We start from the raw sequence: 15902 nt of genomic DNA, 5'->3' as shown, positions 1-15902 counted from the left end.
GGGACCATTATTCCCTCTTGATCGCAGTTAATCAAAACTATAACAAAATTCTCGAACATGATTGGTTATCTCCAGCCCGATTTGAGCACTAAGAGGACAGTGTAAGCGTCATGCTTGTAATTGGACAATCTAATAGGACAGCTAAAGGGAAAGTTAACACGTCATGTCTTGTTGCTGTTGTCTCGCATTTCGCTGAGTTAACCGTTGGTTTTTTTTTATGAAAACGTAAAACCAATGTATAGTTTCTTTCTCAAAGTCTCTCGTAGTTTTAATTAATTGGTAAGAGGCCTTCGTGTTGTCCGATTCTGTCTATAATCACACTCTTTATTAAAAAAATCGGACTCCCGCTTCACACTCATATGATTACAGACTGAACTGGACTCCACTCCGTCCTATCACCGTTATTAATACAAAATACTGCACTTACTTTAAAATAAAGGCATCATAAGTCACTAAGACAAAAAATTAAGAACCCACAGCTACGAATAAAAACCAGCCATATTAGGTGGACATTTTTCTTAAAATTTTTAGTACGAACAATTTTTTTATTTTCAGCATTAACTGAAAAGTGGACCCAACTTAGATTTGTCTCTTGATTAGCTTGTTTGTTATAAGAAGTCTAAATTTCATTTTTGTACTTAGATTGTCTCAAGATTTAAGCGTCAATGAAGAACACTTAAAAGCAAGTCATATTTTAGAGCTTGCTGAGGCAGTCAAAAATCAGTCAAGTAAGTAAATGAGATAAGCCTTTCCGATTTCTTTAACGAGGGACCACCATAATGCCCTTGAGCTAATTTCAAAAGTTCCCAAAATAGAAGGAAATTGATAATAAAAATCTTTAAAGAAACGTTCACTATTCTTACTGAAAATGCGAGGACTTGAGAAAATTACAGTGAATGAATGCTTCCAATTGAATGTAGAGATGCTTCTCTATCCACTTTATTAAAGCAAATCCTGATTTATTAAGGAGACGCGTGCCCAATCGCAGAAAGCGACATCACACTGCAGTAAGTCCTCCCCTCTAGACGATTGTCTCTCCACAGGCGACAATCATTGGGAAAACTTTTTCTCAACAGAATCAGAGGAACAACAAGATCAAACAGTGAAGAAAGGCGAAGGAGAAAACTGTTCTGAGTTCACAAATGAAGTTGATCCAGGTAAGAAAATGGAATATTTCCCCTATGGTGTAGTCAGTGCGGGTTAAAAAATGACTATATACATCACTTTCGACAATTGCAGGGGTACCAGATCATTAAGTATCCCATGATTGTCAAAAGGCTTTAATAAACTCAAAATAAGCTAAATTCAGCCTTGTCTGTATTTAAAATGATGTAAAAGAGCCTCCTAATCAATCAGTCAATTTTCTCTACCTTCAGAAGGAGAGGAGCCTAGCCCTATTTATAAGGCGAATACTGATTCTTTTCCCTCTGCACCAATACGTAATTTTAACTTGAACGGAAATGTTCGGAAATCATCTTTGTACGTTATTCAACCATTGTGCTCATTAAAGAACCTTGCTCCTTATTTGCAATCAAAAAGTAGTAATAATAAACATTAATAATAGTTTCGGTATTGTTAATTGTGAATTTTTGTCTATTGGTTAATGAAAGGTATCCTTTTTATGTTCCTCACTGCAATGCATTGCAGGGCAACTGAACTACTACAGGATTTGTTATGTAGTCACTGATATACTAACTGAGGGTCTGCGAACAATCTTCAAACAAGAATGGGACAGGCGCTACAAGGCAACCCTTGGAGAGTGGAAAGATGAACCGAAAAATGGAATGGACTTTTGGAACAGAGAATCCCCTCAAAACAGAGCCAGAAACGCCCGTTTCTTGACAACTATGAGAAATGGTGACACAGCTGAATGGGATTGTACCACACTGTTTTATGCCATCCTTTATTCCGATTGCATGCGCAGTCTCCATCCAGTTGTTAAATCAAATTTGGATGATCTCAGAAAATTTCGTAATGAAGAATTTGCGCATATGCCACGAGGCTACCTTTCCGGTGGAGATTTTCAAAATGCGATTTTAAAGATAAATACTATATTTCACGCACTCGATCTTTCCACTCTGAAAATTCGTGAAATCCAAAATCAGACAAGTTTCCCAACGGAAGAGTTACGAAATGTTCTAGAGAAAGTTGACGACCTTCAACAAGAGGTTCAAGAGAGGGAAAAGAAACTCCAACAAAAAGACAAGGAACTCGAAGAAAAAGACAAGGATGTTGAAGAAAAAGAGAATCAACAACAGACCCTTGAAGAACAATTGCAAAATGGAGTCTCCCCGTTTTGTATTCTCCCTCCTGAACCTAAACATGACGTCTCCCCTCGCGGATCGGAGGTCGGTAAAATCACACAACACCTCAAAGAACTCAAAGCTGCTAACAATGACATCTTAAGCACCTTGTACTTATCCGGAAATCCTGGAAGTGGAAAATCTCAGCTGGCCCGTCTAACAGCCAAGCGATTCTTCGACGAAAGCAAAGAAACTCCCGGTGTGATTTCATTTGTCATGACGCTTAATGCCGAAAGTTCAGAAACACTTTTGGAATCGTATGTGTCTTTCGCTCAACATTGTAAATGTCCACATTATTTAGTTAAAGACACTCGTAATTCCAAAGATCTGAGCGCAGATGAGAAAATTGCGAGCCTCGAGACCCTAATAAGAGAAAAAATTGGGCTTTACACGTCGTGGTTGCTGGTAGTTGACAACGTCACTAGTTTGTCTTATGTACATACTTATTTGCCAGATCCAGGAAACCAACAATGGGAAAGGGGTCAGTTGCTGATAACTACACAGGACACCACGTCCATTCCTGTGACAAGTTCCTCCATTCAGCACATCTCAGTAAGCGAGGGGATGCTTCCTGATGATGCCAGCTCTATGTTAAGGCTTCTTTCTGGTGTCACAGATGAAAAAACGGAAAAAGAAATTGCTCGGTCTTTAGAGCACCAGCCGCTTGCTTTGGCCAGCGCCGCCATCTATGTAAGACAAGTTCAAGAAGGTAACATTTCAAGTTTCGGCTGGAACGACTATCTGAAGAAACTTGAAGAGGGCCAGCAACGTACAACTGAGAACCCCCTCACCGAGACAAACCCAGGTTACCCAAAAACAATGACCGCAGCAATAACAATCGCCTTGGAGGCAATGAGTTCCGATAGAGTTATAAATCACTTTTTCACTTTTCTCTCTCTTTGTGCCCCAAAACCAATTCTAAAAGATATTGTGATCGACTATATCATGGAAATGGAAGGAGAATTTGAAGATAAAGATGCGATTGGTGAAAAGATAAGTCGATGCCCACTGTTGTTGTTTGAGGAAGAAGAGAGCGGTGTCTACATTCGAGTACATAGAGTCGTTCATTACGTTGTTAATTTAGTGACGAAGAAATCTGCAAAGGACAAGCAAATCAATACCGTATTAGGGGCTGTTTTATCCTTCTCCAGATTCAAGGATCAAGATTCTCCGGTAATTAGCACGAAAATTGTTCCGCATTTGGCAAAAGTGATTACAGACGCCGAATATTTGTTTTCTGAAGAAGGAATATCTCAAGTCGTTCAAATTGGTGAATTGACCTCGCACGACTATTCTAAGGTCTTTAGAACCCTCGGAAAAATGTGCTACGAGCACTCTCAATATCCTGCTGCAAGAAGCTGCTTAACAGCAGTCCTAGCCATCATCAAGTTAGGAGACCCAAGTAATGAATTGGAAAAAACAGCAATTAATAGTCAACTGGGTCTTGTCCACAGTAAGCTGGGTGACCTAAGGCAAGCAAAGAACTGTCACGAGCAGGCGCTGGATGTTTACCTGAAAAAGCTTGGACTTGAGCATGAAAAGGTCGCAGCGTCTTACTCTAACCTGGGTCTTCTACACAGTCTGCTGGGTGACCTAAACCAGGCAAAATACTGTCACGAGCGAGCACTGGATATTTACCTGAAAAAGCTCGGTCCTGACCATGTTTATATCACAACGTGTTACGATAACTTGGGTCTTCTACATCGTCAGCTGGGTAACCCAAAGCAAGCAAAAGACTGTCACGAGCGAGCACTGGAGGTTTACCTGAAAAAGCTTGGACTTGAGCTTGAAAAGGTCGCAGCGTCTTACAATAACCTGGGTCTTGTACATCGTCAACTGGGTGACCTAAACCAGGCAAAATACTGTCACGAGCGAGCACTGGATGTTTACCTGAAAAAGCTCGGACCTGACCATGTTTATATCTCAACGTGTTACGATAACCTAGGTCTTTTACACCGTCAGCTGGGTGACCAGAAGCAAGCCAAGGACTGTCACGAGCGAGCACTGAATGTTTACCTGAAAAAGCTCGGACCTGACCATGCTTATATCACAAAGTGTTACGATAACTTGGGTCTTCTACACCGTCAGCTGGGTAACCTAAAGCAAGCAAAAGACTGTCACGAGCGAGCACTGGATGTTTACTTGAAAAAGCTCGGGCCTGACCATGTTTATATCACAACGTGTTACGATAACTTGGGTCTTCTACATCGTCAGCTGGGTAACCTAAAGCAAGCAAAAGACTGTCACGAGCGAGCACTGGAGGTTTACCTGAAAAAGCTTGGACTTGAGCTTGAAAAGGTCGCAGCGTCTTACAATAACCTGGGTCTTGTACATCGTCAACTGGGTGACCTAAACCAGGCAAAATACTATCACGAGCGAGCACTGGATGTTTACCTGAAAAAGCTCGAACCTGACCATGTTTATATCTCAACGTGTTACGATAACCTAGGTCTTTTACACCGTCAGCTGGGTGACCAGAAGCAAGCCAAGGACTGTCACGAGCGAGCACTAGATGTTTATTTAAAAAAACTCGGACTTGAGCTCGAAAAGGTCGCAGCGTCTTACAATAACCTGGGTCTTATACACAGTCAGCTGGGTGACCTAAAGCAGGCGAAAGACTTTCACAAGCGAGCGCTGGATGTTTACATGAAAAACCTGGGACCTGAGCATGCTGATGTCGCGGCGTCATACAATAACCTGGGTCTTGTGCACCGTCGGCTGGGTGACCTAAAGCGAGCAAAAGACTATCACAAGCGAGCGCTGGATGTTTACCTAAAAAAGATCGGACCTGAGCATGTTGATGTCGCAGCGTCTTACAATAACCTGGGTCTTGTACTCCTTCAGCTGGGTGACCTAAGGCAGGCTCAGGACTGCCACGAGCGAGCGCTTAATGTTTACCTGAAAAAGCTCGGACCTGAGCATGCTGATGTCGCAGCGTCTTACAACAACCTGGGTCTTGTACACTGTCAGCTGGGTGACCTAAGGCAAGCAAAAGACTTTCACAAGCAAGCGCTGGATGTTTACACGAAAAAGCTTGGACCAGAGCATGCTAATGTTGCAGCGTCTTACAATAACCTGGGTCTTGTACACAGTCAGCTGGGTGACCTAAAGGAAGCGAAAGACTTTCACAAGCGAGCGCTGGATGTTTACATGAAAAATCTGGGGCCTGGGCATGCTGATGTCGCGGCGTCATACAATAACCTGGGTCTTGTGCACCGTCGGCTGGGTGACCTAAAGCAAGCAAAAGACTGTCACGAGCGAGCGCTGGATGTTTACCTTAAAAGGATCGGATCCGAGCACGTTGATGTCGCAGCGTCTTACAATTACCTGGGTCTTGTACTCCTTCAGCTGGGTGACCTAAGACAGGCGAAAGACTGTCACGAGCGAGCGTTGAATGTTTACCTGAAAAAGCTCGGACCTGAGCATGCTGATGTCGCAGCGTCTTACAATAACCTGGCTCTTGTACATTGTCAGCTGGGTGACCTAAACCAGGCAAAAGTATGTCACGTGCGCTCGCTTTATATTCATCTGAAAAAGCTCGGACCTAAGAATGAAAAGGTGGCAAGATGTTACGATAGCCTGGGTCTTTTACACCGTCAGCTGGGTGACCTAAAGCAAGCAGAAGACTGTCACGAGCGAGCGCTGGCTATTTACCTGAAAAAGCTCGGATCTGGGCATGAAAAGGTGGCAGCGTCTTACAATAACCTAGGTTTTGTATACAGTCAGCTGGGTGACTTAAGGCAAGCAAAAGACTGTCACGAGCGAGCGCTGAATGTTTACCTTAAAAAGATCGGACCTGACCAAGTTGATGTCGCGGCGTCTTACAGTTACTTGGGTCTTGTACACCGTCAGCTGGGTGATCTTAGACAGGCAAAAGACTGTTACGAGCGAGCTTTGAATGTTTACCTGAAAAAGCTCGGACCTGAGCATGCTGATGTCGCAGCGTCTGACAATAACCTGGCTCTTGTACAATGTCAGTTGGGTGACCTAGGGTAAGCAAAAGACGGTTACAAGCGAGCGCTGGATGTTTACACGAAGAAGCTTGGACCTGAGCATGCTGATGTTGCAGCGTCTCACAATAACCTGGCTCTTGTACACAATCAGCTGGGTGACCTAAAGCAAGCAAAAGACTTTCACGAACGAGCACTGGCAAGTTTATGTCCCAACGTGTTACGACAACCTGGATATTTTTCACCGTCAGCTGGGTGACCTAAAGCAAGCAAAAGAATTTCACGAGCGAGCGCTAGATGTTTACCTGAAAAAGCTCAGATTTGAGCATGAAAAGGTTGCAGCGTCTGACAGTAACCTGGGTCTTGTACACAGTCAGCTGGGTGACCTAAGGCAGACGAAAGACTTTCACGAGCGAGCGCTGGATGTTTTCATGAAAGACGTAGGACCTGAGCATGCTGATGTCGCAGCGTCTCACAAAAACCTGGGTCTTGTACACCGTAAGCTGGTGACTTTAAACAAACAAAATAATGTCAGCGAGCGCTGGATGTTTACCTGAAAAAGCTCGGACCTGAGAAAATTGATGTCGCAGCATCTCACAATAACCTGGGTCTTGTACTTAGTCTGGTGGGTGACCTAAGGCAGGCTAAGGACTTTCACAAGCGAGCGCTGTATGTTTACATGAAAAGGCTCGGACCTGAGCATGTTTATGTCACAACGTGTTACGATAACCTGGATCTTGTGCACCGTCAGCTGGGTGACTTAAGGCAGCGAAAGACTGTCACGAGCGGGAGCTGGCTATTAAGCTTAAAAATCTCGGACCTTAGCATGTTCTTGTCGCAGCGTCTTACAATAACCTGGGCCTTGTGTAAAGTCAGCTGGGTAACACAAAACAGACAAAAGACAGTCATGAACGAGTGCTGGATGTTTACATGAAAAAGTTCGGACCTGATTTTGCATCGTCTTACAATATCCTGGACCTTGTACACGATACGCTGGGTGACCTAAAGCAGGCAAAAGAGTGGCACGAGCGAGCGCTACACATCTATCATTAAAAAATCTCGGACTTGAACAAAACCTGGATCTTGTACGTCATCAGCTGGATGACCAAAAGAAGGCAAAAGACTGTCAGGTGTACTTTCTGAGTATTTACCTGAAAAAGCTTGGACTTGAACATGTAAAGGTCGCAACGTCTTACAATAACCTGCGTATTGTACACTAGAAAGTAGGTGACCTACAGCAGGGAAAAGACTGTCACGAACTAGCGCTGGATGAAATATTCGGGCTGGAACATGTCAAAGTAGCAGATATTTACAAAAACGTGGGCGCTGTGCACGTTGATCAGGGTTACATCCACGAAGCACAAGATCGTGCCTTCGCAATTTATGACAAGAACGTTGGTCCGAAAGATGAGAAACTGAGAGTCGTTCAGGATGCATTAGCTCGGCTATAGCAGGAAAGAGAGAGAGCACATAGCCCTGGACCTGTTCGCAGTGAGAGGGAATGTTCCTTATTTTAAATTGGACAATGTTCTGATAATAAGTGGCGCTTGGCAGGCGCGGTAACATATCACAAATGAGAAAAATAGGATCAAAAGCCGCCGCTAACTGTAAGAACTTTACATAACTTGGAAACATCAATTGCCACTTTTTGAAAAGTAGAGTGTGATTGTTTAATGTAAATTTTAGACTTTTTTAGGAAGATGGTTCCTCCAGAATCAATTCAGTTCAATTACTAGTTTTTGTGTTTTATAAATGTTGAGATCGAAGTTATGCTTTAAACTTAGAACAACATGCAGGCCGTATGATTCCGGTTTACGAAAACGCACTTATCCGAAGAATCCACATGACTTCTACCTTTTCTCAGAGCTAGATACTCCATTTACCGGTCATTTCCGCGGCAATAATACATAGAGTAGAGCAGCTATGTCACAGCTTGGCGACCCATAAAGCTCCAGTTTCCGTAAACATAAAGAAAACCTGGTTCTTGGAAACAATGTAATGCCTAAGCAACTCCGAGGTGGTTTTTAAATGGCTCAAGATTTGAGACAGATAGAGCCTGGTGTAAGACAGAGGAGATCAGGAAGAGCTTGAGAGACGATTGTCGCGCGTGGCCCATCCTGTGTGCCTCTCGCGCTTGTCTCGTGCTCGCACTCCGCTGGCCTGAAAAAACGTAAGTCCCCTTCGTAGCCGTTCTTTAGCTAACAGGTACTTGCAAACGAACAACATTCCTTTGTCATTGGTTGGGGGAAGCCTTGCGTGATATTCCAAAGAGCAGCTGCGAAAGAGATTAGAAAATACGCAAGAATTAGAAAAAAGCAAATGACACCTCTTTTGGGGTTAACACCCTCCCAGATCCCAAGTGAAGAATTGAAAATTACAACTTTTCTCTTCCTCTCCCCCCTCAGTATTTTTTTATTCGAGCGTAGCGCGCTTGATTTCACAAATTAGCCAGTCACGTCAAAGAACTCTAACCTTGACATTCAAAACTGACTTGGACATTTCACCCGTACTTTTTTTGTTTGTTTTACGGATTTGGTTTTAGTTGTTTTGAAATTTAATTCGCACAAATTTGTCAGCCCTTTGTTTGGAATTTTAAGAAGTTTCGGAGTTTAAATTTGATACAGAGTTAATACTGTTTAAAAAAACGATTTTTTTACAGTTACTTTACCAACTTCAATAGGGACTTTAAGAAAACCACAACGGCGACAGCAACGTGTACGTAGCGAAACAAAAAAATCCAACGAGCAAACTATAGCGAAACACGTGCGTTTTAAAACTTTGTACATTTCTTAGCAGTTCCCTACAGAAAAAAAACTTGAAATCCCCAACGTTTACGTCCTCTTAGCGAGGAAACCTCGAGAGCAATTTACTCACGCTTTTACTTTAAATTTACCACTGCATTTACTTGTTCAGTTTGCCGAAGGAAATATGTCGTACAGTCAAAAACGGTTAACGTATCGAGCTATTGGCGAAAGTCTTAGAGGAATATAACTTACGTTTTTTTTGGCAACGCTCACCACACATCGCCGTAACGACATCCGAAACTCTATAAAATACAATTTTCTACGCAGTTTGGATTCTAACCTCTTTTTTCGCAAATGGGCTTCTTACACCAAGTATTCCGCTTTGTACTCAAACGTTTCCTCTCTCTCCCTTCCCTTTGTACGCCGGTACGCATAGTAGAGTTTGATTGGCCTCACAGGCTCTTAACCCTTTAACCTCTAAGACTGATTAGCAAGTAATTTCTCCTATCAGTATCAACCCTAAAACAAACATTGACGTCATGAGAATAGAGGAAGTTATCACCAACTAAAGAAGCTCTTGATTGTTAAACAAATTCTCCTTGTTAGTACAATAGGAAATGTATAGAGAACAGTGTGGAGAAAATGCACACTGATGTTAGGGTTAAAGATAACCAGGCTTCCTATGCAAGGTTTGCGGTAGATCAGATGATACAGCAATTTTAAATTGACTGTCGTCAAACGAAAATCAGAGTAATGACGACAACCGATCGTAACAAAGATCTTGCGTCAAAGTAGAAGCCGGCAAACTAATAAAAGCGGGGGAAACGCGGGTGACCGTGTCACAATTGGTTTTTTGTTTAGGGTCTGATTGGTTTAGAGGATGCCGGGAGTTTTCAAGACTAATCACAGACCTAGGTAAAGCACCAGCAAATAATTCCGGATTACTCCCGACGCTCAATTGAAAATTTCTCTTTACACGATTCTTTTATGTTGAAATTTATGGTCTTGTTCGATATTCATGGCGGTCAAATCATGTACTAATGCTCAATATCTTTTGCAGTCTACAATAGCCCGCGAGTAGGATCTTGTGGGCGCTGCGATAAGAGCGATGAAGCTTGCGTAATTCCAGGTGGCAATGTGAGTGAGTGAAAGGTCTCCCTCTTATACCTCTCGCACCCTTAAAACGCGCAAGCCTTGCTACTCGTTTCGCTGCTCCAATGTAAGTTTGCTTGCAGGCTCAGTCTAAAATCAGTCCATTTCTTAATTGGTTTAAAGAATAGGAGACTGCGGCAGAGTGCGATTCAATAAAGCGGCCTCGGTTGGATTCATTTTTCTGGTGAGCATTGTGTTAAGCGCATCTCTGGTTTTCTTGCCTTTGGGAATAGGTTTTTAGATTCTTCGGCTCTAACTTTAAGTTTTTAAAAATCTATCATTTTTCTTTATTTTCATTTGATTTTTAATTTATTATCCCGAATAACATACGAGCAACTAAAATTATCAATAGCAGAAATCATACCTGCCCTTCGCATAACTTCATTCAGAAGACTGACCGTGAGATAACGAAATGTTTGATTTGCATTGCAAATATGTCAACACTCAATTGATATTCATTTTAGTTATGTATGAAACTTTGAACGTAGAGCTCCGAGCTTCCGTTACCCATTTGGCTTAAAATTACGCCTTTTGGTGAGACAAATCGTTTTGTAACAAGCGTTAGGTAGTTCTAATGCCAGTCAGCTGAACCACTGATGTTGGATGGCCTTAAATATCGGTTTTGGAGGGAAAAAAACCGAAGCACGTGGGTGACCGGACGGCGACTACAAACCAACTGAGTAAATGAAGTAACACAAGTCCATGTCTTTCCAGAGCTCGAGTAAGTTACTTAATTTCATTCTCCTACACTCTATAAATGTTATCAACAATTCAGTGCTCTTTTCAAGAGCCTTGGCTAAATTTTAATAGGCATAATGTGTCGATGAGCTTATCTCGCTTTTCATTCACTTCTTCTAATTTGTCGGTGAAATAAACAGTGTAAGGAAATTTGTCTCGAGTAAATGTGAATGCTCAATGACATCGAAAAACTTCAATTTTCCATTAAGCTAATTTACTAGGCTTTGCAATTTTTTGTTTAGAGGGAAATTTAATACTAAAATAATTTGAAAATGAAGGTAACCTAGCAACGCCCAGTCACAACAGAGATTCCATAACTGAGGGGTAATGGGCTCCTGGCTTTGTCGGGTGAAATATCGATCTCCAGCATATTTAAACGTTATACCTCAGCGGCTGATTTGAGCAAACCTTGAAAACTTCGTTACCAAAGGGAATAATTATTATTTAGGGGGGGATCAGTCGTCGCTTGTAAAGTATAAAAGGGGGGGAATATAGAAAACTGATGGCCAATGAGGCAATGAGGGGGATCATTGAAATACTACAAAGTGCTGTGGCGGGGGAGAGGGGGTGGAAATCAGATAAATTCCATTGTGACACAATCTCAATCCTCCTATTTCCCCCTCCCCTCCACTGGGAATAAATTATGACCGATCCCTAAACCAGGATCTCAATCTGCCATTGGTTTGCTCTGACAATTGCTCTCGACCGTGGTCTTGCATTTTGAGTCCATGTTTTAGTTTCTCCTCCGTCCTTCATCCGCCGGCCGTGCGGGATCCCTTTAGCATTAGAACCTGTTTTAGCTCTTTAATAGAACATAAAAAACTTACATGGAGAAGTCAAAACACAGAAACACAATAGCTAGATTAAGCGGAAAGTTGGCGATCAAATAAAATCGCCAGGTGTGTCACCGGCTTCAGATCTCTTATTTAGGGACCAAACAAAAATCTCAGTGCAGGTTTTATTTCAGAGAAATGACCTCGGGGAGTGGTCATTATTTATCTTCTGGTGTGGAGAATTTTGGGAGCGCATCATAGATTTTTTGGAAAATTTATTGCAAATGAGCTGCCAATGGGGGGAAAGGGGGGGAGTCATGAAAATATTTCTAAGCCTTAGTGGGGATCAGGTAAATTTTGTGGTGACAATTAGAATCCTCCTACCCCCTACTGGCTCGTGCAATTTTTTTGTCTCTGAAAAATTTACTCGTGCTTATTAAAACTCGATATCATGTTGTTAACTCTACTAATATTATGTCTATCATGCTTACTATTACTTACTAAATTTGATTTTGCATAAAATTGTTTCCTTTCCTACACTGAAAATTGGAGTTTAAATTTATTTCAGGGAAAAAATGACATTGACATTGCTCAATTGCATGAAACTGAAAAAAATTAATAGGTCATCGTGCTTGCTCGCGAGAAAATGACGATTTACCTCAGAGAAAAAGCCACCATTTTAAATGTGCGTGCTAGTTAAACTTGAATTATACATAGCAATGTGTAATGGAGTATCCTTAAATGGATTAGCGACATTAAAGAATGATTAAATTTTCTCGAGGGGAGAAACACTCCCATGTAGGAACAAGGTGAATGACTGTAAAGAAAAAAATCAGTGGGTTTTGAATCGTTAACCTCCGTGTTTGATCAAATTTTTTTCCCAGTCTTGAAGCTTACGTGGAACATCGAAAAGTTTACCAAAGCCACGCAGAAACATCACGGAAATGACTACTCGTTGAGGCAGGAAATGAATTTCAATCATACCAAAAAATAACACTGCAATAATTTCCGAATTAGATATCCAGTGATAAAACCGCATGTATTTCTCCACTTCTCCCCAATCCCCCACTCCCCCGATTCCCCACAAATCCCTTCTTCCCACCTTATCCTCCCTAAAAAAAAATCTTCATTGACATTTTTCTTCAACGTTGTATTTACACTGTTTGGATTTTTTTCATGTGGATCACCAACCAGGCGATCAAGAAAGAAGAGAGAAATGGTTATGGATCAGGAACAAGCATATGAAATCAACTTCATATTCAGGTTAGCTTGTGATTTTATTACATGTGTAGGTTATTGTGCAGCAGAAATATTTTGCGGGAATTCATTTTGTGGATTGGCGTTTTTGCTTTTTGTTTTATCCTGTTTCATTTTTTCCTTTTTTTTTTCAACAAAAATGATAAAAAAATCTCCATTCTACGAAATTTGTAAGTTTTGATTTTGATTTTTGATTTTTCCCTCTTTTTTATCTGTTTTGGTTTGTTTTTTCTTTTCTTTAAACGATATCTTTTCTTATTTTCTCATGGAAAAAAATTTTTCGGTTAGACATGACTGAAATTTCTGCAGTTAAAGCGATTTTCTGCTTAAGAAGCCGAACAGAAATAAGAAACGCTACGTGTGTAAATTTTTAAACTTCCTGAATTATACAGAGAGGACCAACTCAACCAATGAGGAATATTTCGAAGGAGTCAAATTCGAGTAATATAAATGACGCTAGATTCCCAGCACAGTTTCTCGTTTGACTAAGAGAGTGGTCAGTATTTATCCTCTGGGAGGGGGCCGGGGGATTTCTGTTGCGTCACGATGAAACTCACCTGATCTCCCCAAGGGCTCTCCCCCTCCCCCCCAATCGGCAGTCGATTTCTCTAGTCCCCCCTCTATTCTATTTTAGTGATGACTAATCCCTCCGGTCCCCCTAAAAACCATGTGACCCCCCCCCAAAAAAAAATCATCCAATCCCCCCAGAGAGTTCTAATTTCAGTATTTTCTTTTGCGGGAAGTTATCATTTCTAATCGTGGCCAATCCACAATTGGATTCGCACAAATATAAAACTCGCATATGATTCAGGCTACACGTTACCCAATGGGAAGGTTTTCCCCTTCTCTCAGACACACCTTTTCCGCCCCTAAGTATAAATATAGCATATGACTATTGAATTTTTCCTTAGCTCCACTTCGTTTCCCCCTTAAAATCATGTGCCCCACCCCTGCTCCAAAAAATTTCCTCCACTCCTTCCGCCCAGGTGATAAATAAAGAAAAATTCCTTATAAAAGATTAACATATACACGATGTTTTAAAATAATAATTATTAAAAGCTTTTATGTAAGCAATAAAAACAAACATTAATGAAAAGAATCCCACGAGAATAAAGCCAAATTTGTTTCCATGGCAACCCGTAGTGTGGACCTTATTCTCCCCCTTTTTGATCTATTCAGGCCTGTAACGTAAGAACTGCCGTTATATCAATGTAATTTCTTTTCTTTGTACAAATATAATCCCGATTGGGCCTCGCAAATTTTCAAATTCTTTCGACTTGAAAGTTTTGTATTTGAGCACGGACGAGCAATGTTCGTAGCAAAGATAATTTTATTGATAAAAATATCTGGAATTTAGGGGTAATATGGTACAAACATGAAGAGATTAGTTGAGTTTAAACTGAGTGCTGTTTACAGAAGTTTTTCTTGGTGGTACAAAGATTTCTATTATCAAAGGAACAGACACCTTGTAGTATTGATAAAACTGCGGCTATTACTTTACAAGAGGAACGTTTGAAAAGATCTAATTATTTTTTTCTATCCCAATTTTAGCCCTGTGAAGTTATTTTTGGAACATAAGGTTCTAATTGAAGATTAAGCTAAATACATTGTAAAATGCAACAAAACCATCTTTTGATAAAAATGAGTTTAGTACGATAAATTTAGCACTGAAGACTTTCACTTTCTAAAAGCAATCGTTAACACCATCCTAACATATCCCACGAAACACTTTTAAATACTGTTAGGCTTGCATTTTCCGATTACTTTTGTTTTTTCTTTTTTTTTCCATTAGCCGAATCTTTTTAAGCCCCTATGGAAATTAAGTTACCAAAAGTTTTTAAGAAAGCTCATCCTCATAAGTTTTTTAAGAGAGCATTGTACACGGGTTATGATTAAAAACCGATTATTATTTAACCCTTCAAGGGGGGGGGGGGGGGTTTGTAAGATTTTGTCTGCGTTACGAAAAAATTTATCTGATTCCCCCCTAAAGGCCCCTCAATGTTCTTCCCTTCCCCCATTGGCAGTGTTTTGGCAGTCAGTTTTTTCATAGTCTCCCCTTTACACTCCGTTGGCAGCGACTGATCCTCCCTCTGTTCTCCCTGAAAACCATGTGATCCTCCCACCTCCCACCCCCCCCCCCCAAAAAAAAAAAAAAAAAAAAGAAAAAAACCTCCACCCTTCCCCGCAGGCAAGAAAAATGACGGGCCTCTTACATCGTGAAGACCATGAAGCAGGTATTAAGCTTTGGATTAAAAAGAGAAAATTTGAGTTTCCAACTCCCCAATATCATGATGTAGACAGGGAACTCAGTCCTGATAAATACTTGATCCCTCGATAAAAGAAGAAATGTTCATAGAATATCATGATGTATTGATTTATTTTGTTAAAAAAGTTTATGGATATAAACAGGAAAATATACTGATCATATGTCTTTTTACAACAAATTGTGCCACGAGTGACGTTGAAAAATTTTTACAGCAATTTCTCCTGGGCTGATGAATGTTTATCATATCACCTAAATTGGGTGGTGTAGGAGACCTTCAAAGATCTTAAAATTATGATGTGACAATTACTTAGGAAGAATTGAAATTACAACTGCTCAGTTGATCGATATGTGTTCGATTTTAAAATCCAATTTATAGGCATAGAAACATTGTGTCTATTAGCGTAAATATCTTTGATTGTTTGTATGTATACATAGCTCAAGTTTACTTTTTCTTGCGTTCAGTAATATTTTAGTTTCCCTTAGTTTCATATTTCCATTTTGCGTGGTTATAGATAATGAATTAACTCTTAAACTCCCAGAAGTGATTCACATTTAAATTCTCCCTATAATATCTGCACATTATCTAGTAAGCAGGTAATGAGAATATTCAAACTCATCGTGCAGAAGTTTTTAACTTGATCTTATACTAAATTCTTATAAGTAATTTACAAGGAAATGTGTATCAGCTAGAACAGAGAATTAACAATCTGATCTTAGGA

The 15902-nt window shown here is 40.7% G+C and overlaps 1 protein-coding gene across 1 annotated transcript; it reads left to right on the top strand.

The window, feature by feature from the left end:
* Positions 1-1142: 1142 nt before the first annotated feature.
* On the top strand, positions 1143-7704 carry LOC136284220 (uncharacterized). The gene is made up of 6 exons (XM_066174070.1): positions 1143-1157; positions 1611-3744; positions 4249-6269; positions 6505-6751; positions 6844-7133; positions 7474-7704. The coding sequence occupies exons 1-6, from the start codon at positions 1143-1145 to the stop codon at positions 7702-7704; spliced, it is 4938 nt and encodes a 1645-aa protein (XP_066030167.1).
* The last annotated feature ends 8198 nt before the right edge of the window (positions 7705-15902 follow it).

This window comes from Pocillopora verrucosa, chromosome 11, assembly GCF_036669915.1.
Source record: "Pocillopora verrucosa isolate sample1 chromosome 11, ASM3666991v2, whole genome shotgun sequence".
Taxonomy (NCBI): domain Eukaryota; kingdom Metazoa; phylum Cnidaria; class Anthozoa; order Scleractinia; family Pocilloporidae; genus Pocillopora; species Pocillopora verrucosa.
Note: the sequence above shows the minus strand (reverse complement) of the source record. Positions and strands in the feature narration are given on the sequence as shown.

Bases quoted from the DNA above. Each gene is read 5' to 3' on its own strand.
- LOC136284220 (XM_066174070.1), top strand. The intron at 3,745-4,248 runs GTCTTGTCCACA...ACGATAACCTAG, and splicing joins AGCAATTAATAGTCAACTGG to GTCTTTTACACCGTCAGCTG. The intron at 7,134-7,473 runs GTAACACAAAAC...ATTGTACACTAG, and splicing joins CCTTGTGTAAAGTCAGCTGG to AAAGTAGGTGACCTACAGCA.